Source organism: Tamandua tetradactyla, chromosome 16 (genome assembly GCF_023851605.1).
Source record: "Tamandua tetradactyla isolate mTamTet1 chromosome 16, mTamTet1.pri, whole genome shotgun sequence".
Classification (NCBI taxonomy): domain Eukaryota; kingdom Metazoa; phylum Chordata; class Mammalia; order Pilosa; family Myrmecophagidae; genus Tamandua; species Tamandua tetradactyla.
The window spans coordinates 42,236,084-42,258,820 of NC_135342.1; the positions used below are offsets into that span (position 1 = coordinate 42,236,084).

General features: G+C 43.0%; 1 protein-coding gene across 1 annotated transcript in view; it reads right to left on the reverse strand.

Annotated features, from left to right (window-relative positions):
* Window positions 1–4,569: 4,569 nt before the first annotated feature.
* The window catches only part of N4BP1 (NEDD4 binding protein 1), an 80,883-nt gene continuing 62,715 nt past the window's right edge, over window positions 4,570–22,737 (reverse strand). Inside the window, exons 3-7 of the mRNA XM_077132355.1 lie at window positions 18,342–18,472; window positions 16,671–16,767; window positions 13,391–13,498; window positions 11,341–11,448; window positions 4,570–9,366 (exon numbers count right to left, since the gene is read on the reverse strand). Of these exons, the coding sequence (XP_076988470.1) occupies window positions 9,009–9,366; window positions 11,341–11,448; window positions 13,391–13,498; window positions 16,671–16,767; window positions 18,342–18,472 (802 nt within the window). The 3' untranslated portion in view covers window positions 4,570–9,008. The remainder of the gene's footprint in view (window positions 9,367–11,340; window positions 11,449–13,390; window positions 13,499–16,670; window positions 16,768–18,341; window positions 18,473–22,737) is intronic.

Here is a 22,737-nt window from a genome sequence, read left to right on the forward strand (position 1 = left end):
GACATATCTGGGCATTACACTAACCTGGACTAACCAACAAGATCTCATGCCTTACTCAAGATTCCCTGTACTTATGGTGTTCAACTAAATGGACCATCAAGTTAAATTTGGTAATGTACTACCCAAAACTAAAAATTTTGCACCAATAAACATCTCTCCCTTTGGTCTCACATAGAAGTTGAAGTTTTAAAATATGGATTATATCATCCTCTACCCTGTATTCTGATTTACCTTAGTCCTATCCAAACCAGCTTCATTCATATCTCTAGTCGAAGTCAGATCCCTTTTTCAACTTTTAAGCAGTTTCTGTATGGGGTAATGCTAACTTTCATAGCTTCAGAGCTCTAACTCTCAGGTGTCACATAAATACCCAGTTTCTGGGACTAGCCAGGTTATATACAAATAGCTCAGTATCTCAGAATTTAGAAATAGCAGTACAATTCTTGAATATATATGACTGCTGTAAGAGCTTACAATCTAGGACCCTTTACAATAAGCCCCAACCTGAAAACCTACACTCTTGACTTCAATTCACTGAGTTTGTTGAGTGAGGCATGGTAATATCTGTCTTTTTGTTTCTGACAAGTTTTCATTCAACATATAGGCCTTAAGGTTCATTCACCTAGTTGCATGCCTCATTTCATTCCTTCTTCCCAACCAAAAGGTTGACAGAAAAATGTAGAAAAGCAAGATAGAGCCCCCAGCTTACCAGTCATCTCGGAGGAGTAACAGAAGATGCCAGCCAGATGAGTGAACCAGGCTGCCAGCTCCACGAGGGCAGAAACCACTTCTGTTCCTTTCACAGTGAGGTGTCCCTAGTGCCTGCCCAATAAACGATTGATAAGTGAATAAACAGTATAAACTGCCAGAGGCTGGGGCTCTTGGGAGACATGGAGAGCAGGCATGGAGCTGATGGCTGGAGTCCCCTCCTTACAAATCTCAGAGTGCAGAGTGCTCTTAACACCATGGCTCTCCCAGCAATTGGGCCCAGTTGCAGTGTGGGGAATGTCACCCATGTCTCGTCTATTGGAACACTAAAAACCAGAGAGGGGAAGGGACAAGCCAAAGAAGATCCACAGCAAAGCTGGGACTAGAACTTCAGTTCTTGATCCAAGAAGAGATGTGTTCTGCAGCAGCAGAACGGGGCGACTTTCTGCCCTCAGGCCCCCTCACAACAACCCTCACAAGCAGGGAGCAGCCCTGTGTGGGCCTAGAAAGGGGAGTTCTGCTCTGCACAGATGGTTGTAGTTATTGACTGAGGGACAGGCGAGGGGTGCATTCCCTCAGAAGGGACAAGGGAAGGGTGGGTAATGAAAAGAACATTAGAATATAGGCTCTTCTTCCATTGCTCAATTAAAAAAAAAAAAAGAGAGTCGTCTTTCTTTTACTTTTCCCCGGTCCACCAACTGGACATGTGATCATGAAAACTTGATACAATTTTTAAAGGCAAGATAAATCTGCTCTCTTTATGGGAGATCTGTGCACGGGCAGTTTTCTGTAGAATTTGGTCCATGGAAGTTCCTTCTGGGGTTTTCTTTGCCAGAGGGAGGAGGTCAAAGCTCTGGGGAATGTGGGGATCCCCACTCAGCTCTGGGGCTTTGCTGTAAATGCCACATGCTGCGGGCAAGGAATTCTCTTTCGCCATTGGAATGAGGCACCCTGCCCTGGAGGCAGGAGCATGGCCTATCTAAGGGCTTCTGCACCCTCTTTAAATTGTTCTCTAGTCTACCCTGTATGAGAAGTGAGTGAGGCCTTTCGAAAGCCCTTTAGAAGTCTGAATTGTGGTTAGCTCTGGTGGAGAAAGACGGAGGGGCATGGGGGGGGAAGGGGTGCTCCGAGAAGTTGGTAACGTTCTGTCTCTTGTCTCTTGAGTATTTTAACCTTGCTCACGCCACATGATTCTAAGATGCAGCTTCATTGCTCCCATCAGCAGGGCCTTGAGAGGTTGAATGACTCCGACCCGATCACACAGCAGTGTCAGAGCAGCGTCCACACGTGCATCTCTGGGACCCTTTAGGAAAAGGGCTGTTTGGTTGTTTTCTCCCCCAGCAATGTCCCCTGCACACAGTTGCTGTCAATGAGAGCTGATGGAAAGGGGCAGGGAGGAATCACAGACAGGCTGGGGAAGCAGGAGCCTCAGGAGGAGGATGCAGGAGTCTGGCCTCTAGCTCTTCCTCCACCACTTAGCAGCTGGACCTCAGTCATGAGATGAGAAGAAGGGGTGCCCGGCCCATCTCAGAGGGGAGGTGTGAGATGCTGTGCTCTCCTGAGGGGCTGGAAAGGGGAGAGGGGCCTGCTGGCATCCAAAAACACTCTGGTTTGGGGAAGTCATGTGAGCAAAGCAGAATCTTGCTGCAGGAGGCTCTCTCCTTCCTGCTGCCTTTTTAGGTGGCTGAAACCTTAGATGGATCCTGGAGCCAGACAGGCGGGCAGACAGCACATTCTTCCCTGGGAGGCTCCCCCCTTCCCCCCCTTTCACTAGGAGCAGGAAGGTTGGGTTGGAGGTGGAGAGCAAGTCCTGCCCAGGCCCGAGATCTGACTGGGTTTCAGGCTGCGGAGCCTAGCAGGGTTCCCTGGGGGCCTGGGGCTGGGGTGGGGAGTGGTGGTAAGGAAAACCCAAAGAAGCAGTCTGTGGCCTGAGGCCCTGGGCCTCTCAGAGCAAGAGCCATCTAGTGGGAGAAGGAAGGAGGGGCTGACTCAAGAGGCCCTAAGTCCCTGGGCTTCCAGCCCCACTGCTGACTGTGGGGTCTTTGGCTGTTCCTGAGCATATCTCTGCCCTGCTCACCAGCCTTGGCGCCATGGATGTTAAGAGGATTGAAACCTGAGCTATAAAAAAGGAGGCTCTCCATTTTAAAACCACATCAAAAGGCTTTTAACTGATCTGTGCCCGTATGAAGTGGAGGGTGAGTGTGGTACACACAGGCTCACTACTGACAAAACTTCGGCAGCTCTGGTCAGTGCTTTTTCTTTTAAAAAGTGCTCAGCATCCTCTCACAGGATCAGGGATGGATCTGGGCTGTATCATGCAGGAAAGTGAGAGGTGGGAAGCCACTTCCTTCCACAGCCTCCCTCTATCCTCCAAGCAGCTGACAACCTTGACCTGGGTCCATCCTTGGCCACCTTAGGCACCATCCTGGCTGCCCACTTAGTTCCTTCCGGGGAAGTTTTGCTTTTTGGAGAGGTAGGGTGGCCTGGTGGAATTCAAATCCTAAATCCTGGACACATTAGCTTTGGGACCTGCATGTTTCTTACTCTTTGCACCTCAGTTTCCCACTCTGTAAAATAGGGATCATAAACAAATACCTACCTTGGAAGATCATGATGAAGATTACATGAAACAGCCCAACTGGTCCATACATGCGGCATGCTCACTGACTGAGCTACTGAGGCTTTAGGAACGTGGAAGTACTCACCAAGCACCCCCATCACGGTACATATTGTGCTGGTGAGTGCCTGGAAGACGAGCTCTCCGAGCCACTGGCAGTGGAGTGGTGACAGTGAGTAGAGATGGTGAGTGGGAACATGTGGCCACAGGCTACAGGTCAGCACTACAGGGATAATAAGTTTCAAGTCGAGGCTGTGCCAGGCACTGTACTGGCTCACGGCTATTAGCACGTTTATTTCTCCTAGCAGCCTGGGAGCAGAATTATTCTTATCCTATGCCTAGTTTGTAAATGAAGAAACTGGGGCAGATGGGGAGGTCAGATTCCAAGTGAACAGGCTGGTCTCTGTCCAGTGAGGACATGGAGCCAAGCAATCCTCCTCAGGGTGTTTAAGACATGACCTTGAGAGGAAGCAGGATGCTGAGCCGGAAAAGCAGCAGGAAGCAGTCTACCTGGGGGTGGAGGTGGGGGTTCCTTTCTGAGGTGAAAGGAAGGGGAAAGTTTTGAGTCAGAAATAGTTGGACTTGGGTGAACGCTCTCAAAGTTCTGTTTGCACTAACTTCTCCCATGTAACCTGCAAGTCCTTGCTAAAGGTTTACTGAGGGCTCTTGATTTCATGAGACATGAACCCAACTTGAACTAGATTAAGCAAAAAAGGAAGTGTGTTAGAATATGGGGTGGGGTCTTGACATCTGAGGAAGGGCATGGATCAGTGCTTCCATGACACGACTGGAACCTGGAACTCAACTGCTACCAGAATCTCTGTCCTATTTCTGCTTCTTTCCTACTGAAGACAAGCTTCCCCCCATGGCAAGAAATGGCTTGTAACAGTCCGTGCACAACATCCCACAGGAACCACCATCAGAGGGGAAAACAACTCCAAGGATGACTGATTGGCCTTGCTTGGGCCAGGTGTCCACACTTGGCCAACGTGTCACTAGGAAGTCAGAGTGAGATTAGTTCATCCTGCGTCTGGTGCCTGTCCCTAGATCATATGCCCAGGTGGTGTGTGTCAGAGTCTTTAAGAGAAGGAATAATGGAGTGAGTGAGCAAGGCAGTCATCTGCCCTAGCTCTATCACAGTAGAGTTAATGAATTCATGAGCTCGGTCACTGGAAGCTTGACTTTGGATGATCTTACTGGAAACTGCCACCAGGCGCCGCAATCACAAAGGCACTATCCTCCAGTTGGATTAACAGACGTTTATTGAGCACCTGTAAGTGCAAGGCACTGTGCTAGGTGCATGGGAAACACAAAGAGAGAACACAGAGCGTCTCTGCCCGCGAGGAGCTCACAGTCTAAGAATTCTGGGAGGTAAGAAAGTACACAGCCGGCTGCAGGAACACCAGCCAGAGTGGCGAATGACAAAAGCAAGACACAAAACTGAATGCTATGGGGTCATAGAACACCATGGGATTGCTTCTGGTCAGAAGCCTGGGACAAGGATACAAAGAGGACTCAGGGCTGGCCTTTGATGGGGGAGCCATCTGAGAGAAGGGCATTTCTAGTAGAGGAGGCACGTGTGTGGGCTGGTACCCACTGGTATTTGTGAAGAAATCTGTGGCTGTGGAGTAGCGTTAGGATAGGGCTCTACCAAGTGGGTGCTTAAGCATGGGCCAGAACTTACCAGTGAACAGCCACTGGTATAAAACTTGGTGTGCGTGTGTGTGTGTGTGTGTGTGTGTGTGTGTGTAGTGGGGGCTGAACTTGATGCTCCGGCCTAGAGAGTCATTGAAGATCACTGAACAGGAGACTGGTGCCCAGAAAGTTGTGCTTGGAAGATAAATTCAGCAGCAATGTAGAGTTTGGAAAGGAGAGGCGAGAGCTGAGAGGGAAGCCATGGAAGCATGGCTGGGGACAATGGCATGGAAAGGAGGACAACAGGGCTCCACTGGGGTGGAGGTGGGGGTTGGAGACTGAGAAGGAAAGTGGGGAACAGATACAGACTGAGGTCTGGGGAGTGAATGTGAAGACTCCATGGGGGTTCCAGGTAGAGCTGGAGAAGCACTCCTGCATGATGTGGCTAGAGTGGGCTTAGAGTCACTTCGAAGAGGGCACAGGTTGGATTCAGGGAGGGTGGTGATTCCTAAAGGGGGGTAAAGTTTCTTCACACGCAGTCCATGGGCCATCTGCATGGCATCACCCAGGGAGTCTGCTGCGGAGCTCCAGGCTGTACTTCAGAGTGACTGAATAAACATTTTAAGCATCTCCAGGGAGGTGCCCAGGAATGCCCAGGATATCTGCATTCTGAACTAGAGCCACCCTCCCTTTCCCATGAGTCTAAAGTTCGAGAATTCCCTTTTGAGAAAGAGAAGGGTGCCAAGGACTGGCTTTAGATAAAACAAAGAAGGAAAGGTATGAAGACCATCTAAGAGTGAGGGAAATCTCAGAAAATAGGGACAATAAGGTCAGCGGTTATATGCTGTGGTCACTGAGATTAAGGACTGAGAAGGAGCCTCTGAATTTGGCAATAAGGTCAGTGACAACTTTTCCTAGGTTACTTCCATATGGTGGGTGGAAGCTAAATTTGCAAACGGGGTCATGAAGAGTGGGAAGAAGAGGGAGTGATAGTAATGAACAGGGATGATTCTTAGGGGGAATCATGCCATTTGTTTTACTGTAACATAAAGGATCTAAAGTATGTGAGGAAGAATAATGGGGAGGGGGAAGGAGAGATCATGAAGAAATGGGGGTGAGCCAGTTGTAGCTGTTTGCAGTGAGAAGGGACAGGCTCAGGGACACAGGAGGAAAAGATGGGTGAGAACAAGGGATGTGGATGGAGAGGTGGAAGTGAGAAAGGACTCCCAAGACAGCATGGGGAGGCTGGCTGGGATATGAGGTATGGAAGGTGCCCTGCATGCCCAGAGGGGTAGGAAGTGCCTGGCTGGGCGAGGGTACCCAAGGTGTTGTGGAAAGCATAGACTTTCTGTATGTGTTCTGTGGTGCCCCTCTTCAAGTTCCACAAGTGCCACTATAAGTCAATGAAAGCAGGACTCCATCCCTCCTCTCCTTGATAGCAAAGCCACAACAGGGTGAGCAGTACCTGGTGACATGACCCGGCCTGCCTCGACCACGCCGACCACCATCCAGGTAGGCTGAGATGCCTGCTTGCTTTGTTCTTAACTGGCAGCCTACAGGGGACCTCAGGCAGAGGTTACCTGACAGAAAAGCCAAATGAGTCTCTTTTCCCCCTACAGGAACCAGGGAAGAAGACAGGCCTGGGAATCATTTGGCTCCATCAATCATTTATTCTCGGAATATGGACAATCTCTCCAAGCATCAAATATCTCATTTACTGAATGAGTGGGGTCCTCTGCCCTGTTGCCTACTTCACAGCAACGTCGTGGAATCCAGGTGAAATGGCCACTGTGCGTGAAAGCCTGGAGGAGCTACTTATAGCCTGCGGCAGCACACTTTAGAAGCCTACCACAGGAGCTGGTCCATCTGAAAGCATTTAGTTTGTCTAACACAACACTCAGCCTCACATTAAGAGGAGGCTGGGAATAGGTACTGACTCTCTTTAAAAATCGTTTGGTAACTGGATTTTTAAACAAACTAAATTTGATGGATCTCAGAAAGGATGGTAAATTATGTTCCATGCTTTAAAAAGGTAAAAAAAAAAAATGTTTTTCTGTATTCCTCAAATACAAAAACGAAAAACAAACGGGGGACAGAGAGATCTCTCAGAAACAATACTGAGAACACAAAGGCTACAGAAGTCAAAAGTCAAGGGTCAAGTTACTTCTAAAGCCTAGAAAACTCCGGACCCCTGGGCCTAGCCAGCAACACTGGCATCAGTGGGAGCTCCACTCCCTTCCAGGTAGACCTGTAGATAAGCTTCTGGCCATCATGGCCATTTTCCTGTATCCCTTCTCTGAAACAGGAGAAATATTGCATTGGCAAGGATGCTGGACCAAACTTTCAAATAGAAGGTCACAGAAATAGCCCCAGCCCTGTTATCTCCACTGAACTTTTTAAAACAACCAGTTCTGGAGCTGAGGCACAGAGGCTGTGACCAATGTCATATTCCTGACTGGCCTCACTTCTTCTACGTCTACTTTCACAGGTGGGTGACTTAAACTACCTGTCCCAAAGCAACAGCTGACAACCAGTTTCACCTTCAAGGCATTTAAGAGAAAACCTGATTGAAGCAAGAGTCTGGCCAGCTGGAGGGCTCTGAATTCATCACTACCTGCAAAATGCTGAGGGATGCAGAGATAAGACAAGGCTAAGAGGAAATACCCTGGTGGGAGCAGCCTGGGTCAGCCTCAGCAATGCTAGTAGCTGATCAAGTCCCCTTACCACGAAGAACTAAGGGCACTTTCAGCAGTGAGTCCTCAGTTGCTGTGTCTGGGAGCTGGGGAAGACACAATTCACAGGGCAGATAGGAACTGACTGTGAGCAGCTGGGGAGAAACAAATATAAAATACAAAGCCCTTTGAAGGTCTGGATGACAGTAAAGCTGTTAAGAATTACCCAGGAAAAGAACTTCACTGGCATAGCATTTGGGCAACACTGAAAACACACAGCCAACACAAAGATATAAATTCTGAGACTCACAGGAAGGGCTGCTAAGAAGGAAGGAGTCTAAAGAGAAAACCCCAGGGGCTCCAGGGCCCCTACAGAAGCTACTAATGCTATTTATTGGCTTGGGTCATTTTTGGGAACAGAAAGCCATTTTTTGGCAAAGCTGCACAAACTCTACATTAGATGCCTCTCATGGCTGTGGACGTAAATGGCCACAATAATGGAGCCCCTCCTTGAACCTCCTCACACCCACCACTGTGCTCAGAGGCAGGTCAGGTGGAGAGGGGCCTCAGCCTGGTGAGTGTGTTGGAACACTGGACATGGTCTGGTCCCTGCTGGCTGCCCTACAGCTGTGGGCCTTGGACATAGCCAGCAAGCACTTGTGCCTAGTTTTCCTCTTCTGTGGAGTGGAAGGATAAGAAAGGTTGGATTATATAAGCTTGAAAATTTCTTCTAGCCCTGATATTCTGTGAGTCAAACTTTGCCCTGGTCATTAAGAACAAGTAGGCACAAGGTGCCATCTAGTGGCACCATCTGTCCACTCTTACAAATGGCTTGCAGTTAAAGATCCCCCCAAAGGAGCAAAACCAACTCCTTCCAACTTGATTTCAGAAGTGAATACAGGAGAGGTGGGGAAGGAGGAGCACATTTCATGTTAGTGGATGTGACATATTCATCTCAAGAAAATATACTTTAAGAGGTCTTGCTTTCCTTAAGAAAGCAACTCTTTTTATTTAGAAAGGCTAATCATATTCATTTGTCAATATTTTCAGTTTTAAGGAAAATAGTTTAAAAAACATAAAAATGTAAATACACTCAAGAGTAAACTGCTATTAAACAGTTCTGAACAGGCAGAAAATGTAGACTTTCCTTTTACAGAAAATGTTAAATCTGTAATAGCAGCATAATTTATATAGAAAAAAGCTGGTTTTGAAATCCCAGGTTTTTTAATACATAAAACATCTGTTTTCTTCCTATACAATATGACAACGTTTACACTGGGAAATCAGTTTCTTCACATTATGCCACCTTCTATCGTGGACAGACGTTAGCTCACATGGGACTGGCCAGTCCCAAGCCGAGCTTCTCAACGTGACCATCAGTCCAACACCATGGCAGAGAGTGCGTTCAGGTCCTTCATGAATGGGTGTGCCACCAAGATCTGATCAATTTTCAGTCTTTGCTCTGAGTCAGGGAAGATTTTCAGAAGGGCTTCTCTCAGCTCATTGGTTTCTGCAGAAGATCTCTGTGCTGGCATGGGCATGTTCTGCTGGATACTGGGAAGGCTTGGTAGGAGTGGGAAGTGGGGCTGCTGAGCAAGCCAATGGCTTGGAGGGGCTCCCTGAATCCGGGCTGGAGGCTGGTGGCTGCAGCTGGGTGCCTGGGCTCCAGGGACTCTGAAGCTGGGGTCAAACACTCCCACATTTGGCAGGGCATTAAGCAGGGGCTGCATATCTCTGTGAATGGAAGTGAGTCCTGGTGAGTTGGGTTGTAAAATAAATGAAAAACCCTTCTAAAATTTCTCCTGTTGCCCTTGAGACTTAAAATGCTGGTTCCTAGCTTTCAAAGGCACGAAACAAGACTGCAGTAAAGGTAGTAATGCCAGTGGCTTAGGGAGGAGCCTCTGGTGACCTTACTGATACCATCTCTAGACTGGTTACAAAAAGGAATGCTAGTTCTGCAGGAGCTGTTGTCACCTTCCCAAGGCCTGGTGCCAGGAGGACTGGCACCTCCAGCTGTTTGGCTCTAAACCAGAGTGTTTCAGAATTGTCTGAAGAAGCTTTCAAAAAATATAGATAGGGCGGGCCACAGTGGCTCAGCAGGCAGAGTTCTTGCCTGCCATGCTAGAGACCCGGGTTTGATTCCCGGTACATGCCCATGTAGAAAAAAAAAAGGATAACAGGGCCCCATTCTTCAGGAGATTCTGACTCTGACTATGGTCCTGGCTGAAAAGGATGAGGAAAAGGGGCTCCTTTCAGGCAGAGGCAGTCCACAGACTCACAGATCCTCACCTTCCTCTCCTCCCCCAAATCTCCAGGTGAGGCATTAGTGCCCACAATCTATATGTACACATGTGTGTAAATGTGTATGTACAGGGCATCTGTATTGTTAAAAAGCCTCCCACTGATCCTGGCTTGCAGCTGAGAAGTGAGGCTAGCTGACCACTTTTCCCAACTTTAAAAGCTCTGTTCCAAAATGTGAAACCCTCTGTGAAGGGGGTTATTACTGACTTTTTAGTCAATTACTTAATACCTTTGTAATGAGTCAATGGGATTGACCCTGCTGCCATGCTGCTCAGGGAGGGTAAGGAGTCAGAGCACTCCCTTTTCCAGTTTTCATTAAGTTTGACTCATGAGGTTTGAGGCTTGCACACAGGCCTCAGGTCTTAATGTTCAGCAATGTTCAGCAGAGGACTTCCAAGTTAAGATGTTTGAAAGGGAAATGAGATGTACTGACATTAGCAGGTGTTAAAAATGGCTATCATTCTCTTGGTATGGACAGAGAAGCGTGACCTTTGGGAACTAATTCATCTCTGTAATACAACCCAAAGTCTCTAAAGAGAGATGACTCAAGACTAGGAACAGAAATCATGTAGGCCTCTTCTACAAAAGATACATACTTCTATGTAGTAAAAACTCACCATCACCACCCACTAAACCTAGAGCCCCCAAAGGAAAAGATCAGCTCTGAAGTTTCACTGCCTTAAAAAGCTGTGCTGCGCAACTTCTTCTCAGTTTAGACTCCCACAACCCTCCATGCAAATATCTGCTGGGATATATGCAGAAGTGTAGCCTAAATTAGTTCTAAAAGGAGAAAGGTCTGTCAGTGGGTTATATGAGCTGTTAGCACACCTAGGATACTTTAGTTACCTATCACCTAAGAATTTTGAAAATAGAACCAACCAGTAGCAACTGGTTGTCTGAAAAATAAAAACAAAATGCAAACTAAATCAAAGAAAACTGAAAACTATTAAATGAACTCCAGATAAATATGAAATACTGACTTCTCAATTGAGTGGAGGCAGAAAATAACAGACAACTCCTAGGTAGTAATTCTTGAACAGTAAATAAACTAACCTAAGCATAATATATTCAAAGCAAGTATCTTTGGAAAATGAATGTAAAAAGATATTCACATATACATAAGGAACCCAAGTAGTTCAAAACAAAATTTGCTTTGTTTTTTTTAAACACACAAAAAACGTTTGGCCCTCCATTCTCTCCTAGATTAAAACCTAAGGGGGATCACAATTGAGTATCTGATCTTTTGGGATGCCTGTCTGACAAACTTCTACATACATTATGACAGTATCAATTCTAAGGCTTTTTTAAAAATAAAATGCCATTTGTCTTCAAAGACAGCACTTGGCACTAAAACCAAAGAATTTAATTGAAATAAACATTTAAACATAAGATTGGAAAAGGAAATACCTAGGGAAGGCTTCCTTCTGGAGAAATTCTTCTAATCGAGGTCCACTTCTTCCCAGAGGATCATCAGGAACCATAAATATGTCCCCCACAAACGTGTACTGAAGTAGTCTACAACACCAAGTACAAGAACAAGGTTGAAGAGAACACCAAGTCTTCACTGTCAAGGGAACTGAAAAGAAAATCTCTCAAAGCAGCTACCCAATTCCTAAGCAACGGTCAGTCTACAAATTTTAAGACTGCCTAATTGCCTATCGGGAAGAAAAGACACCCAAAGTTAAACCACTTTCATTTCTCTTTTGGATACAAATACAATAAAGTAAGAAACTCTATCAGTTGGCCCTCACAGCATTTCACTGGGCTTACCTAGGTCTTACTTTATCAGCCCAGTCCTTACCAAGCCTTTGGGATTTTTATTTGGGCTTGGGAAACAGTTTTTTCTCCTAAAATATCTTTGAAATGCAACTCTGAAAAACAAGATTTAAAGACTATCAGTTTAGGATACAATAGGTACTCAATAAATGTTTACTTTGAATAAAACTGGTAATAAATGTGTCCATAGGCAAACCCACTGAAGATAATCTTTTCTAAAAGGAAAACAAGATGAAATATAAAGAAAGAAAATCTAAGGTCTGCAGGGTATTGCTTATCATGTCTGGAGAAAACACAAAAAGAAAAAGTCCAAGTATCTGTGCTGTTGCCCAGACGTTGGTCTCTGCCTTGATTTTGTAAACTCTGAAGAAAAATAGGTAGGTTTGATAACACAAGTCTTGACTGCATTCAAACCCTCTATGTCTGCAGGGAGTGTCCAATAAATACTGATGACAACAAGCCCAAGGCACAGACCCAATAAACCCGTCCTGTTAGACAGCTGGCTGATTGTGCCAAGAAGGCCAAAGGCCTTTTTTTTTTTTGAGGTAGACATAGATTTATTAGGACTTATGAACAAGACAGAGTCTCTGGTGGCGGCAGTCCTGGAGGGATACAGGGGCAGGAGTACAAGGGGCAATATATATGATTTTTAGAAAAAAGACATTCCTTCCCTATAGTTTGAAGACCTCTGACCTCTAGTATAATCATTAAAGGGTCTTAAGCATCTGATATTTTACTAAGATTAATGTTTAAGACTAAGATATAATCAGTGCCATCCTGTTCCCATCTCTTTACATTTGTGATTATATTCAAAGAGCAATTTTTGGTTCCACTGTTCACTATAGTTTTTAGCTATTTGGTCAAATGTATACAGGATTTTACTATCACCTGGGTATTTATAGCAGAGAATAGTTTTCTAAAAATCTATGTATAAATACCAGACAAAGGGCAATTGTGAATCTCCAAGAAGAAAATAACTAGTTTGTCTCACACTTGGCTTGAAGTTGGAGTGTTTATTTATTTATTTGCATGGGCAGGCACTGGGAATCAAACCCAGGTCTCCGGCATGGCACGTGAGAAGTCTGCCACTGAGCCACTGGTGCCCTGTTTATTTTTAATAATTTACTGAGTTGAAACATAACATAAAACCAAATGAACAATTCAATGGCATTTAGTACACTCTTAATGTGGTACCACCACCGGTGCTATCTAGTTCCTAAACATTTCCATCATTCCAAAGTAAAACTCCTCACCCCATCGATGAGGTATATTTATTTTATGTTAAATCTAACTCTGACACTTCATAGCAGACTAAAGTCGGAAGGTCCAAAGATATGCCAATGTCTCTCAGGGCATCAGGGTAGGGTCAACTTAGGAGACCATTTCTGCTCCATTATACAGTGAACCAAATTACTGTGCCACATAAATGTGCCTAATGTTTCATGTATGGGTAATACTGATCACCACACGAGTAGTTACAGCATGATCATATCACTTTCTGGCTTTGTAGCTTTGTGCAAGGGCTTCCTCCTATTTACCATTCTGTAGACTGGAAGCATATGCTTATGATACTTCGGCCCCCCAATACTGCCTTCTATAGGGCCAAGGTGGACACAAGCAAAACAAAAGCCAATAAATAATAGCAAAAAACATTTCTGACCAAAGAAAAAGAAAAGATTACCTTTTCGTAATAATTTCTCTCCAAGAGACTGACTCAGTCACAAATTCTCTGAAGTTATCATTTGTTACAATTATGCCACCAGTTTTGTCTGCTAAGTGTAGAAGAAACCTAAGGCAATATAAAAGAAGTTAAGATGGGCAGGCAGACATTCCCAGCTTAGAGAAGCTGTGTTATAAGAAAACAAAAGGATATCCTCTTCACAGGCAAATCACCCAAAAATTTAATTGGGGCAGGGAAGTAGAAAAATTCAGCTCTTGGCCACCTGAAGATTGATCAGAGATGTTGAGTACATCTGAAATTATTAGTTAAAGGTAGAAGACAGACTGGTTCTCCTACAATCTGATTTTTTCAGTTGTAATCTCAAATATAATGTATGCATTTAATGAAAACATTATTAGCAATAAATATCGGTAGTAAGATGAGGACCAGGACAGAGAATGAATTAGAGTTGGTAAGACAGAAATCACTACTCAATTTTCCGTTGCTTAAGCTACATTATTTTGGTTCTAAGATTAACTGCCTGGTAGTTGTGCTGGTTTGAATTTGCGGACCCCAGAAAAGCCATGTCTTTTAATCATCATTCAGTACTGCTTGGTGGGAGTTTTTAAATTATCCATGGAGATGTGACCCACCCAACTGTGGGTGGTAACTTCTGATTAGATAATTTCCACAGAGGTGTGTCTCCACCAATTCAAGGTGGGGTTGCTTACTGGATCCTTGTCAAGAAGCCTAGTGAGAAAGTAAGCAGACATCCCCATGTTCGCCAAGTGCCTTTCCAGTTGAGAGAGAAACCCTGAATGTCATTGGCTTTCTTGAATCAAGGTACTTTTCCCTGGATGCCTTAGACTGGACATGTCTACAGACTTGCTTTAATTGGGACAATTTCACGGCCTGAGAATGGTAAATCTGCATATTAATAAATTCCCCTTTTAAAAAGCTATTCCATTTTTGGTATATTGCATTCCAGCAGCTAGCAGACTAGAACAGTAGTCAATTATGCTGTGCAGGTCTGAAACTGTTGTATACCCTAGAAAAGCCATGTTCTTCAATCTTGATTTGACATTGTTGGGTGGGACCTTTTGATTATGTGATTTTCATGGAGATGTGTCTCCACCCATTCAAGGTGGATCACTTACTAGAGTCCTCTAAGAGGGAACCATTTAGAAAAAGCTTCAGGGACTTCTGGAGATACAAAAAGAAAACACCCCTGGGGATACTGTTTGAAACCAGAAGCCAAAGGACCTGTAGAAGCCAGGCACATGCTTTCCCAGACTAGCCTTTCTTGAGTTAAGGTATCATTTTCTGGATGTCTTAGTTTGGACATTCCTGTGGCTTTAGAACTGTAAACTTGCAACTTAACAAATTACCTTTATAAAAGTAAATCCATTTCTGGTATACTGCATTTCCCTTAGCATTAACAAACTAAAACATATGCTTTAAAAAAAAAATTCATAGATCCACATTTTCTGCTCTAACCTATGAAAAGTCTAGAACTGCCGTTCTGTTTACCTAAGTTACAGATTCACTCAACGTAAGTTAAGAAAGGATACATGGTATAAAAAAGGGTAAAACCTAAACATTAACAAAAAATTGTTTCATTGCTAGAATTATTCATGTTTAAACTCTCTTAAATGAGAGATTTGTGATAATAATGTCTAAGGGAATGTAGATAAGGATAAAGAAACAATAAATCCAAAGAATCACTGGTATTAAAAGCACAAACAACTGCCTTTATTACTAGTAGAGAGTATTCAGAGGCAAATAAAAAATAACCTACTATTACAGATAACAGTAAACTTTGGAAAGTAAATATGATTTGGCTCTTTGGATTTATTAATTAATTGGCATGAGTTGTAAGTGGTGACATTTGCCCAAAGGAATTAACAAGATAGTAAGACTTCTGGGTGCATGTACTAGGAATTAAGACTTATACTCATGTTCTCTAAAAATGCAGATAGTCATAAACATTATATGTACTCCAATTCTGCTGGTTGAGAATGAAGCTGCAGTGTTGGAGGACCTGTAGGTCCCCCATGAGCCCTAAAGCCCAGAAGCCATTGTGTCTTCCTATGTGAGCACTCCAGGGTCCCTACCCTGGCTCGCAGGGCTGGAGTAGAAGTATACTTGAGTCCCAGCTTCCCCATACTCTCTCACACCATGCCCTGGCCTCACATACTGCCCCTCCCACAATGTTCATGTCATCTCTTTGTCCTGCCATCAAATCTGGTCTCTCCTACTAGCCTAGTAAAGAGCTAGCCTAGTCAATGAGAAGGCACTTTGGACTTCTTGCTGAATGGATGTTTGCTGTCATCTGCAGCTCCCCTTTCCTCACCAAGCCCTCATTTCCTCTCTGACCCACTGGGTCACAAGCTAAACATTTATCTTCAATGGGGGGCAGGGGGGAGCACATTAGTGGATGGCAGAGGCAAAAACACCAGGCGGGCTTGTAAGTGTTATACATCAGAACAAAGTAAGCTGGGGAAATATGGAAGAGGAAAGAATAAGCAGTCAACAATTATATTCCCAGAGGCTATTTGACTTACTGACTTCACACCACTTGAGCAGGATTAAAAAATTGGTACTAATGCCACTGATCAAATTCGGAACCTACTCTTCCCCAACCACAGCATCTGCCTTTCCCTTAGATTACTAAGTCCTCAAGGAAAGATGTGTGTCTGTGAACACAGTTGGTGCTTAGGAAAACTTTCAGGAAAACATCTGGAAAGTGAACTAAAGCTTGTCATCTCAAAGTACCAGAGCCTACTTTCTGAATGATACACAAACCTAAGAATTGCAGCCTACTTCTATCACCCAGGGCTGGGTAGAGGGTCTTTTTATTATGCAGAGGAAACACTGAGGGCTCAGGCATTACACTGATGGTCTAAGTCACTGGCCAAAACAGATAAGGAAGAAAGACGTTAATGCTTGAAAACCACTGCCACACTAAGACAAAACACATCAAAATACAAACACAGCTTTAGCATACATCAAAAAAAAAAAGACCACAAACAAATACCTACATTTACTTATAGATTCTTCAGCCTTGTTTTATTAAAAACCAAAAACAAACCTAACCAATAGCTCTGGGTGATAAACTCATACAGTAAAGACTGTTGAACATACAACTTTAACGACCATAAACATTAGCATTTTCAAACCCCAGGACAAGTGAGTTCTTTAAAAATGTGGGTGGGAATACACAACAGTGAAATGCCCAAGTGAGTGGGTGGGTGGTTCCTTCTTACCCCACACCCACCTTAAAAAGAACAGCCTTTCATACCTGTCATCATGAGAAGCAATTCTTTCTCCAAAGACCATCCGTGCAGGAGTTAAAGATAATATTCCGAGCTCCTGGAGCTGGGTTAAGAAGTGTTGTTCTGTTCATGGAATAAGATGAATACACATTCAGGAAAAAAGGTTATTTTCCCAGACATTTTTTATGTAAATGAAAATACATCCAAATGTTCTACTTGTGGAGGTGTGGCAAACCTTTTTTTCTATCAACTCAAGATGACTCAAACTTTACTAACTCACTGGGAATGAAAATTTTTAAAAAATCAAGCAAGGATCATACTATCATAAGTGCAGTGTATAAGTGACTTCAGGAATTTTTAAAACATAATAAGATTCAACTCATTTGCTTCTTAAATTAAGAATAGAAAACCATAAACCTCTATTTAATGAACCCTACTACAAAGACTCTTCAGTGCCCATTATAAACAATTGAGGACAAAAAGAGCAATGTCAAGAGTCCCTGTGAGTATGGGGTGGGGAAAGGATGAGATAAGGGAAGAGTAAGGCTAATAGAGAAAGTAGGAGGGGCAAACGGCTCTGCTCCAATCCCAAGAAAGGTTTGCTTAGTCCCTAATCCAAAAATCTGTCAAAATCTCCTAGTTGGCCTGCTATCCAATCTCTCTTAGTTATCTGTACAAATATTTAGAGATTTTCATGGGAATAGGTGAGGACAGAAGAGAGAGGAAAGTGAAAGTCACATTTTAGAAAACAAGCGATGGTAAACAGAAGTTAAAAGGACCTAAGATTCCCACACCTGCATTTCTTGCAATGATGCTCACTCCTCAAATGCTGCAAACAGTTTTAATGTCCTAGCACTGCATAATGGATAGGATTGTAAGACTCTCTTAAGGATCCAACTGCAAAAACTATTATAAAATGAGTGGATGGCTCATTCCTCAAGTACCTTCTGTTAGAACAAATATCCTCTGCAAAATGAAGGCTGTTAGCCATTGGGAAAACTTTGGGAAATGTGTGGTTTTTCCATTTCCACCTTACTGACTGAGTCCTATATTCAACCCTCTACTGCCCCTGCCAATTTATTGTTTACTTCTACTTACTCCAATGTGTTAAGCTGCCTGACACAGCCTTCTCACCTGTCTTCCTATCACAACTCAAGAAACAACCATCTTTAAGTTTTTCTGGAACATTTCATGCATGCTACATATTTAAATCTGAACCTTCTGTGTGTGGCATGCAGGCCAGCTACACAGTACCATGTGATTAACAGAAATGATTTATATTAAGCACGCAGTTAAAAACAGTCAGAAACCCAGCCTAATAGAAAGATATGCTTAATTTGCTTTATGTAATTTTCAAAAAGTTAAAAAAAATTTTTTTTTGTGACATATAGTGGCTCCAAAATAACTTTTTTAACATTAACAACTATATTAAATTCCCATGCTACCCACCCCCAAGGATTTTCTATGCCGTAACACACTCTTCAATTGACGTTTTAAGATAATTCTTAGATTTAGAGTATCATTGAGAAACAACACAGAAGTTCGAGATTTCAGAATTGGCAATTTATGGGTGCAACTAATTCACAATTTTAGTTTTAAAAACCTATGCCACATGGCACTTGTCTAAATATTGTGTGTTGCAATTATAAGCCAATTCATTAACTAATTAGAAATCCGGAAAAATCAGTTTGCTTCACCTGTGACATTAGGATCACGCCTGGTTCTCCACTGTGGGACAAATACAGTGATGTTTCTGTTGCCAAGCTTCCAAAAATATTCAACTGCAATTGCAATTCCACGACAAGAAAAGAACTTTTTCAGACCATGGCTATAAGAAAATAAGTAAAATTCATTTTAGTTTATCACATTTAAAGCATGTTAAGTTTCACCATAAAAAAAGCGAAAAGGTAAAACATATCAAAGAAACAATTAAAACAAAATTTTTACTTCGACATTAAGTTGTATGGTTTGCACTTTGAAAAGCTTGATAAGATCCACTGTAGGATATGCAATTCTTAACAGAGTTCTATGATTTTTCTTGTATTTTGGTCAGTTGATTTAATTGGATGTGCTGTCATAATAGAAGGCAGTTTTTGAACTTCATGGGAATACTTGTTTACCTCGATTTTAATTTTAATTACGGAAAGGTCCAGACAGGCTTTGTGGGCTACACTGTTTTTGCCTCAGCTATTCAACTCTGCTGTTCTAAGTGGGAACGCACCAGAAACTATTACAAATGAAAAAGTGTGGCTGTGTTCCACAGTTACAAAAACAGGTGGTGGGCTGGATTTGGCCCACGGTTTGTGACCTCTGGCATAGAGGATTAAAAACTGCACACATACCACAGTCCCCCCAAAAAGAACTGGTAACAAATTTCAAAAGAAACTAGGAAAAATATTTAAATTTTATTCTCCATAAATTGAGGGGAAGAAAGAATTTTTTAAAGTTTGAAATTCTGTAGGTGGTAATCCATTTATTAGCATTATTAACCCATAAATATTTAAAATAAAAAATGATCAAAATCCAAAACTGGGATGCTGTCATTTATGAAATCAGCATAATCCATGTTCACTATCTCAGTGATCACCTACATTCCAATGTTTCTGAATTCTGCATCTTCAGACCAGTCTTCTATCTTTAGGCCACGTCACACGCTGCTTTGTGGCTGTTCACTTCAAATCCCTGCCACCTTCGGCATGACATGCTCCAAGTCCAATCCAGTTTCTCCTAATTCCAACTCAACCTTTAAACTTCATTCAGATTGACCTCTAAATGCAGTCATGAGGACTTTGATCCTCCTCTACCCCTTCACTGGCACCCGCCCTTCTAGACAAAGTCCTCTGACTGGCTAGGAGTTCCCCTCCACACCTGAGTAGTCAGAAGGGATCTGGGCAAAGTGAACTAACTTTTTGCTGCCACGTGGGAACACACTCTCAGTTTAGGCCTGGTGGTCTTGCCATGTCACCTCTGGACCCTGAGCTTTTTCTTTGTGTGCAAGTCTCTTCTCCTTTCCCCAGCTTTCCTCTGAAGTTCCTTCAGCACTCAATTTCAGTCCCTCCTCCACTATGAAGCCTCCTCTAGAATCAGTCCCTTCCTTTCAATCAGCTCCCTTTCGCCCCTCTGATGCCCTCTCCTGCACTGTGCACTAGAATCACAGTAGTTTGGGGATGGGATAGAATTTATATTCCACTTAGACATACAAAGAACAAAGCACTGAGACAGAGCAACCTGGATGAGCTGGGACTGGACTCGGGCTTCCTCATTCCCAGGACAGTGCCCTTTGTACCACCACACAGAGGTCCTGTCACCCCAACTAAACCTACATTTGGAAGCAGGAATGGGCTAGAAACTCGACAAACATCTAACATAGTAAAAGATTCAGAAGAGCTGCTCAGAAACCCCTCCATTTAAGAGGCCAAAGCCCACTCTCTCTTTTGTTTTTTTTTTTTTATTTTCTAAAGCCCCTCTCTTTCCAACGAACCATTACTAACAGACTACACAGGCATAAGCTATACCCCAGAAAACACATTCAATTAACAAGCCTATTCTTGATTAAATAAATCCAGTAGTGGTTTATTTATCTAAAAGCATTAAAGGATGGCAAGAACATAATGCTTCTTACTTTCTTTTATATTTCTTACTGGAAAGAAGACTGGGAACAGTTATTTGGGGGGGGGGTGGAAGTTTTTTTTTCTTCTAATCTTTAAAATGATTAAACCACCAATCACTCTAATTGCTTAACAGCAAGGACAGGCCTAGAGACAATGTCAGCAACAGCCCAAGCATGAAAATCCCAAATCCAACAGCTTTCTCTTAGAAAAACCACAGAACACATATATTTAGTCCTTGAAAGGAAGACTTCAGAGAAAGGAAGTAAAAAGACTTGTCAAGTGCCTCCTTGGCTTACTTATCAGATAAAAAGGTACATGTACTCCTTTACCCGTTTTTCTCAAATGCTTCCGTTGATGACGATAGAAACCCAGAACAATAGGACACAGTTCCATTCCACCAGGTCACTGAGGAAAAAGGAGGGAAGTGCAGATAGGGAAATTCTCCTGCCCTGGACCCTTAATAAACTGAAAGGGGAAAAGAATGGAATTTCTAGAATATAGCTCTAAACTAATCCCCAAAGTGTTATCCTTAGTGATCAGATGATATCACTTTTGATATTCTGAAAACTCGCTAGAGTTGCTTTGGAAATAAAAACAGTGGTTCAAAATTCTGGAGAACATATAGATTAATCTAGAATATAAAACTACAGAAAAAAATGAAGTGGAGCCAAATCACTGTTCTCAAAATAACACAGAAGGTCCACTAAGGACCCTTCCTATGTCGATTTCCACATCCTGACCAGGAGCAATGTGCTTTATCATCACTGGTTCCCAGCCCCTTTGCAATCAAAGCTCTGTAGCATACTGATAGGCAGACTCAGATCAGCTGTTTATTTTGACTCAAGAGACAAATACCTCTCTATTTCCAGATGTTCCTAGCTCCAAGGGCATCAGAATGATCATCTGACCTGGGGCGCCACATATGTAGGTTCTCAAGAGAGAAATGCCTGTTTCCATATGAATATTACCAAGTCCATCATCTGGTTGTTTCCCGTCTTACAGCAGGCAGTTGACTAGAAGGAGTGTCCGAAGTGGAGGAAAGATAGGTGACAGACATCTGAGAAAAACTCATGGCCATCACACAACCAGACAGGGCAGTGTGGTGAAGAAAACCCTCCCTGAGTTACCCAGGAGAGCAATTTCCTTCCATAGCTTCCACTTAATAAAAACAGCCATGAACAGAGTGATTTGATCAGTGAGTGGAAAAGTAAAGTCCCCTTTGGGGAATGGTGAGAACGGGGGAAAATTCAACCCCCCTTAGTTGAACTCTTGATATTCTCACAAGCAGTGTGGACAACCAAAGCTATAGGCTGAGCCCCCAGTCTTGGGGTTTGCTCATATGAAACTTAACCCCACAAAGGATAGGTCAAGCCTACTTAAAATTAGGCCTAAGAGTTACCCCAAGAGAGTCTCCTTTTTTTGCTCAGATGTGGCCTCTCCCTCCAGGCAACACAACAAGCAAACTCACCACTCTTCCCCTATCTATGTGGGACATGACTCCCAGGAGTGTGGACCTTCCTAGCAATGTGGGACAGAAATCCTAGAATGAGCTGAGACTCAGCATGAAGGGATTGAGAGAATCTTCTCAACCAAAAGGGGGGAAGAGTGAAATGAGACAAAGTGTCAATGGCTAAGAGATTCCAAACAAAGTCGAGAGGCTATCTTGGAGATTATTCTTATGCATTAAGTAGATATCACCTCGTTATTCAAGACGTAATGGAGCAGCTGGAGGGAACTGCCTGAAAGCGCAGAGCTGTGTTCCACTAGCCATGTTTCTTGATGATGATTGTATAATAATATAGCTTTCACAATGTGAATGTGTGATTGTGAAAACCTTGTCTGATGCTCCTTTTATCTACCTTGTCGACAGAGGAGTAGAACATATGGAATAAAAATAAATAATAGGGGGAACAAATGTTAAATTTAGTTTTGAAATGCTAGTGATCAATGAAAGAGAAGGGTAAGAGGTGTGGTATGTATAATTTTTTTTTTCTGTTTTCGTTTTATTTCTTTTTCTGAATAGATGCAAATGTTCCAAGAAATTATTATGATGATGAATTATGCAACTATGTGATGATATTGTGAATTACTGATTATATATGTAGAACGGAATGATTATATATTAAGAATATTTGTGTTTCTTTGTCATATTTTTAAAATTAAAAATTAAAAAAAAATAGCCATGAAATTCTGCTTTAGAAAGACTAACACAAAAAATGATTAAAATACATCATTTGGGGAAGTGAAGGGGCAAACCTCACCTTCGTGGAAAATTATCAATCCTGCTAAGTCAGGTGTTCTAAAGCTACAGTTTCAGATTGACAGAGCCCATGGGTTATTTGGCTACCACTGTGATGTCTAGCCACATACCACAAATAATTTCCATTTACTCATCATCTGACTCATTCCTGGTGGTGAGGGGAGAAAACTGAGTAGATATACAAACTCCACAGCAGAAAGGAGGGTAGTTCGGAATTTCTCA